General features: G+C 57.2%; 1 protein-coding gene across 1 annotated transcript; it reads right to left on the bottom strand.

The window, feature by feature from the left end:
• Nucleotides 1-2743: 2743 nt before the first annotated feature.
• Nucleotides 2744-4803, bottom strand: LOC149299386 (transmembrane protein 208). The gene is made up of 6 exons (XM_089486378.1): nt 4798-4803; nt 4514-4609; nt 3635-3694; nt 3299-3435; nt 2983-3067; nt 2744-2884 (listed from the first exon to the last, which is right to left on the bottom strand). The coding sequence occupies exons 1-6, from the start codon at nt 4801-4803 to the stop codon at nt 2744-2746; spliced, it is 525 nt and encodes a 174-aa protein (XP_089342504.1).
• Nucleotides 4804-5495: the final 692 nt, after the last annotated feature.

The raw sequence follows: 5495 nt of genomic DNA, 5'->3' as shown, positions 1-5495 counted from the left end.
CACTGCACTTGCACGCCCCCCCCACTGCACTTGCACGCCCCCCCTCTGCACTTGCACGCCCCCCCCTCGCCGCCTCCACTGCACTTACACGCCCCCCCTCGCCGCCTCCACTGCACTTACACGCCCCCCTCGCCGCCTCCACTGCACTTACACGCCCCCCCTCGCCGCCTCCACTGCACTTACACGCCCCCCTCGCCGCCTCCACTGCACTTACACTCCCCTCTCGCCGCCTCCACTGCACATACAACCCCCCCTCTGCCTCCACTGCACATACAAGCCCCCCCTCTGCCTCCACTGCACATACAAGCCCCCCCTCTGCCTCCACTGCACATACAAGCCCCCCCTCTGCCTCCACTGCACATACAAGCCCCCCCTCTGCCTCCACTGCACATACAACCCCCCCTCTGCCTCCACTGCACATACAACCCCCCCTCTGCCTCCACTGTACATACAACCCCCCCTCTGCCTCCACTGCACATACAACCCCCCCTCTGCCTCCACTGCACATACAACCCCCCCTCTGCCTCCACTGCACATACAAGCCCCCCTCTGCCTCCACTGCACATACAACCCCGCCGCCTCCACTTTTTGCCCCCCCTCCATCATGCTGTCTCCACAAGGGGACCCACTTTTTGCGCCCCCCCGCTGTCTCCACTAGGGGATCCACTTTTTGCGCCCCCCCGCTGTCTCCACTAGGGGACCCACTTTTTGCCCGAGCCCGCTCGCTGTCTCCACTGGGGGGGGAACCCACGCTCTTCGCTGCCTTCAACGGCCAGCGTACCAATAACTTAACAGAAGCCTAATATCCCGTACCCGGTAACGGCTATGCAGAACCAGCGACTTTACATTCAGTTCGTCTCGCGCTCTGCTCTCGGAAAAACAGACAATTCCTGTCAAATTCGGCGCCCGTTCTATGCGTCAGCGCGACCCGCCAATCACATTCCATCAGACCCCGCCCCTCATGGATCCTCACGCATACGTTCCCTGAGTTTCGCGCGGGAAAGTGCCGTGTATCTGTGAGAGCGGGAACCCCAGGGCCCCGGAATACCTGCGTGTACCTCATAATATCACCGTATATCGCGGCCCCTGTGCAATGCGTTATATAATATCACCCTATAGTGTGCCACTGTGCAGGGTGTTATATAATATCACCCTATAGTGTGCCCCTGTGCAGTGTGTTATATAATATCACCCTAGAGTGTGCCCCTGTGCAGTGTGTTATATATCACCGTATAGAGCACCGCTTTGCGATGCGTTATATAATATCACCCTATAGCATGCCCCGGCAGGCAAGCAAACCGTTTCATCAGCTTCTATATTTATTCGAATTTGATATAAATGGCCGTGGCTCTCCTTCCATGTAAATTGGGTCTCTTTTCTGTATCGTTAGTCTCCGTTATGAATCTTAAGCTTTATTTATCGGCCTTTGGTGAGCGGGCGCTACTAACCGTGCTGCCTTGCTCCCGGGGTGAGAGAGAGAGAAGGTCCCCGTCCCAATCTCCTCATTCCTCTGGCCGCGCTGCCTTGTCCCCGGGGTGAGAGAGAGAAGGTCCCCGTCACAATCTCCTCATCCCTCTGGCCGTGCTGCCTTGTCTCCGGGGTGAGAGAGAGAAGGTCCCCGTCCCAATCTCCTCATTCCTCTGGCCGCGCTGCCTTGTCCCCGGGGTGAGAGAGAGAAGGTCCCCGTCACAATCTCCTCATCCCTCTGGCCGTGCTGCCTTGTCTCCGGGGTGAGAGAGAGAAGGTCCCCGTCCCAATCTCCTCATTCCTCTGGCCGCGCTGCCTTGTCCCCGGGGTGAGAGAGAGAAGGTCCCCGGCACAATCTCCTCATTCCTCTGGCCGTGCTGCCTTGTCCCCGGGGTGAGAGAGAGAAGGTCCCCGTCCCAATCTCCTCATTCCTCTGGCCGCGCTGCCTTGTCCCCGGGGTGAGAGAGAGAAGGTCCCCGTCCCAATCTCCTCATTCCTCTGGCCGTGCTGCCTTGTCCCCGGGGCGAGAGAGAGAAGGTCCCCGGCACAATCTCCTCATTCCTCTGGCCACGTTTGGCCAAAAACAGGAAGGTCATTTCTTATATCAAATTCTTGTGACTTTTTACATTTCAATTGTGGTGGGATTTTTTTGCCCAGTCTGGGTTTATTCACAGCATGATTTAATGTCCGCTCACGGCCGGAGCCCGGACCACCGATGGAGCAGGGAGAGCAGGCACTATGCCAAATCCCACACCGACCCGGCCGCAATGAGAGGTCAGGGGCCACGCCGCACGGCCCCAGCAGCAGAGGGCTTTTTTTAAGGGATGCTGTGGCCCTAGTGGACAGGCAGCTGGAGCTAGAATTTGATCTGAGCGATAACAGAGCGATAACTATCATTTATTACCCAGCTTCATTATGGAAACCGCATAGCAGGAGATTAGAACAGAAATCCGTGACAGGACCACACCCAATCCCATGCCTCGATGCCAACCTCCAGCTGCAGCCCCGATCCGCGCAGGAACCCTGAAAACTAAACCCCCCCTCCAGACACGAGGAACGATGGACGACAGGGAGGAAGGACAACACTCCAAGCAGATCTCTGAAAGCAGGAGACGCAGACGTGGAACCGAACATTTTATAAGAAACGTGCGCACTCTGTAAACCTCTGGAAGAAATCACATAACCTCTCATCAAAAATAGAGCTTCACCATTATCAGTCTCTTCACAAACGTTTGCCGGTCTCCAGAGCTCGTGTGAATCAACGCAGTGGGCTGCATCAGAAGCGCTTCATCTGTCTGCGTTCCTGGCGCCGCTGCCGCTTCTCGTTCTGCTCTTGTGGGGCCGGAGAGGGAGAGTCTGCGGTAAACCAGGGGCCGAGGACATTAACCCACAGCAGATACAGAGCACGCCCGGGAGCCTGAAGTCAGGGACAAAGGAATTAAGCAGCCAGGCTCATCTCGCTTTTCACGCGGCTTTGATAACGGCACTTAAAGCAGAGACATCTTTGTGACTTACCAGCAGCCAGAAGTAGCAGACATACAGCGAGAAGCAGCTCAGCACCTGCACTATCACAGTCAGCAGAACGATATCTTTAAGATGCCTGAAGAACAGAAGGAACAGATCTGCATCAACAGAACGACAGAGGACATGCGCAGAACGGGAGAAGCCATTCGTCCTGGGCACATGGTGGAGACAAGAGAATGACTAGAGGTGGCAGCAAGAGAAGAGATACCGGGGCCCCTTACATTTACTGATCAGAAATCAGCCAAGCCAACTGCAGCCGGCACGTAAGGAGGGAAGCTGGTGCTCACCTCTGTGAGCGCTCACTCACTCTGCCATTCCTTGCTCCATGTTCAGGTCTATTCCTCCATCAAGCAAACTTCCATCTTCAGAGAAAGAAGCTTGGGCCATACCACGCATCGAGCGATAAGCGGCTGCATAAACTATACTACAGAATGCCAACACCACCTGCACAAAGAACAGCGCACAAACGGCTGTGAGTGCGCAACAGAAAGAACAGCAGAACGTGGGCTCGGGCCGCGCAAACGGCAATCTGTGAAAAGCCCCACACGTGAGGGGTGCGCGTAACCAGAATACACACGCGAGGGCATTCCCAACCTGCTGCAAAGCGCTACATGAACTGGCAAACAAGAATAGGTAGTCTTACCCACGTCCAGAAGGTGGAGGAATTATAAAACAGCCCAAGATTTACTGCTCCATACAGCACCTGGCAGAAAGTCATATTACATCATTAACGGGACTATTGTCAAAAAGGGGCCCTTTATCTGTAAATTAATGTCACCGAGGGGCTCTCTGGCAGGACGTCACCCCGTTACCGTCACCGAGGGGCTCTCTGGCAGGACGTCACCCCGTTACCGTCACCGAGGGGCTCTCTGGCAGGACGTCACCCCGTTACCGTCACCGAGGGGCTCTCTGGCAGGATGTCACCCCGTTACCGTCACCGAGGGGCTCTCTGGCAGGACGTCACCCCGTTACCGTCACGAGGGGCTCTCTGGCAGGACGTCACCCAGTTACCGTCACCGAGGGGCTCTCTGGCAGGACGTCACCCCGTTACCGTCACCGAGGGGCTCTCTGGCAGGACATCACCCCGCTACCGTCACCGAGGGGCTCTCTGGCAGGACGTCACCCCGTTACCGTCACCGAGGGGCTCTCTGGCAGGACATCACCCCGCTACCGTCACCGAAGGGCTCGCTGGCAGGACGTCACCCCGCTACCGTCACGGAGGGGCTCTCTGGCAGGACGGCACCCCGCTACCGTCACCGAGGGGCTCTCTGGCAGGACGGCACCCCGCTACCGTCACCGAGGGGCTCTCTGGCAGGACGTCACCCCGCTAGTCACAGAGGGGCTCTCTGGCAGGACGGCACGCCGTCACCGAGGGGCTCTCTGGCAGGACGGCACCCCGTTACCGTCACCGAGGGGCTCTCTGGCAGGGCGTCACGCCGTCACCGAGGGGCTCTCTGGCAGGGCATCACGCCGCTACCGCCGCCAAGGGGCATTAAGTAAAAGTACTGCTCTAGGCTCTTACTGTGGCCCCCAGGATTACACGCAGATAGAAGGTCAGGGTCTCCTTGTTTTCTTCATAAATCTGCTTCTTTCCTTTTGTGGCGACCTTTCCTTTTGGCTGCAAAGCGAGAAATACGTGGGAAATGTTAAGTTCTGCCTTTCCACGGCATCAGGGCGCCGACCCCGCACCAACCCAGGCTGGCGGTATCACTGGTACCGGGCCACGACTGCCCAACGCTCTATATGCCGACGGGACGGAACCAACAAAACGAACGACATGTTCAAGCGGCATTGCCGCGTACTCACCGCCATCCCGCCGCCTTCAAAACCGGCTCTACAATTACCAGCTCAGCACATCTGCCATTTCCGGCGCGGGCCAGTGACGTCGCACCGGGCGGAAGTGAGGCAGTGAGCCGTAGTTGGACGCGATTGGCTTTGCCGGCTAGACCCTGTGTACAGTACTTTACGATGTTGCAGCCGCAAACGGTTAGCGGTGTCATGGCTTTCTGGTTCAGTTCGCCGTGTGGTTTCTAATGCTTTGTTTATGCATCTGCACATCTGGTGCTGTTAACAACACTTTAAAAAAATGTTTACATAAAAGAGTGGTGGATACGTACAACAACGTCCCAGCAGAAATGGTAGAGTCAAACACAATGAGGGAATTTAATTTAGGATAGGCATGTGGCTCCTGAATCTGAAATGAGACACAGTTCACTGCGGGGCAGATCTCTGCGAGTGGGGTAACCCTAACCCGATCTCCCCCGGCCGGGAGCAGCCTTTCAGTGCGGGGCAAAGCTCTGCGAGTGGGGTAACCCTAACCCGATCTCCCCCGGCCGGGAGCATCCTTTCACTGCGGGGGAAAGCTCTGCAAGTGGGGTAACCCTAACCCGATCTCCCCCGGCCGGGAGCAGTATTTTACTGCGGGGCAGAGCTCTGCGAGTGGGGTAACCCTAACCCGATCTCCCCCGGCCGGGAGCAGCCTTTCAGTGCGGGGCAAAGCTCTG

The sequence above is a fragment of the Sceloporus occidentalis genome, unplaced genomic scaffold (genome assembly GCF_023333645.1).
Source record: "Sceloporus occidentalis isolate IW3139 unplaced genomic scaffold, rSceOcc1.0.p SCAF_29, whole genome shotgun sequence".
NCBI classification, from domain to species: domain Eukaryota; kingdom Metazoa; phylum Chordata; class Lepidosauria; order Squamata; family Phrynosomatidae; genus Sceloporus; species Sceloporus occidentalis.
This window is presented reverse-complemented; position numbering and strand designations above follow the sequence as displayed.

Excerpts from the sequence above, each read along its gene's own strand:
- LOC149299386 (XM_089486378.1), bottom strand. Across the intron at positions 3,695-4,513 it reads GTGTAATCCTGGGGGCCACA|GTGCTGTATGGAGCAGTAAA; the intron begins GTAAGAGCCTAG and ends ACTTTCTGCCAG. Across the intron at positions 2,885-2,982 it reads TCTGCTACTTCTGGCTGCTG|GCTCCCGGGCGTGCTCTGTA; the intron begins GTAAGTCACAAA and ends CCCTGACTTCAG.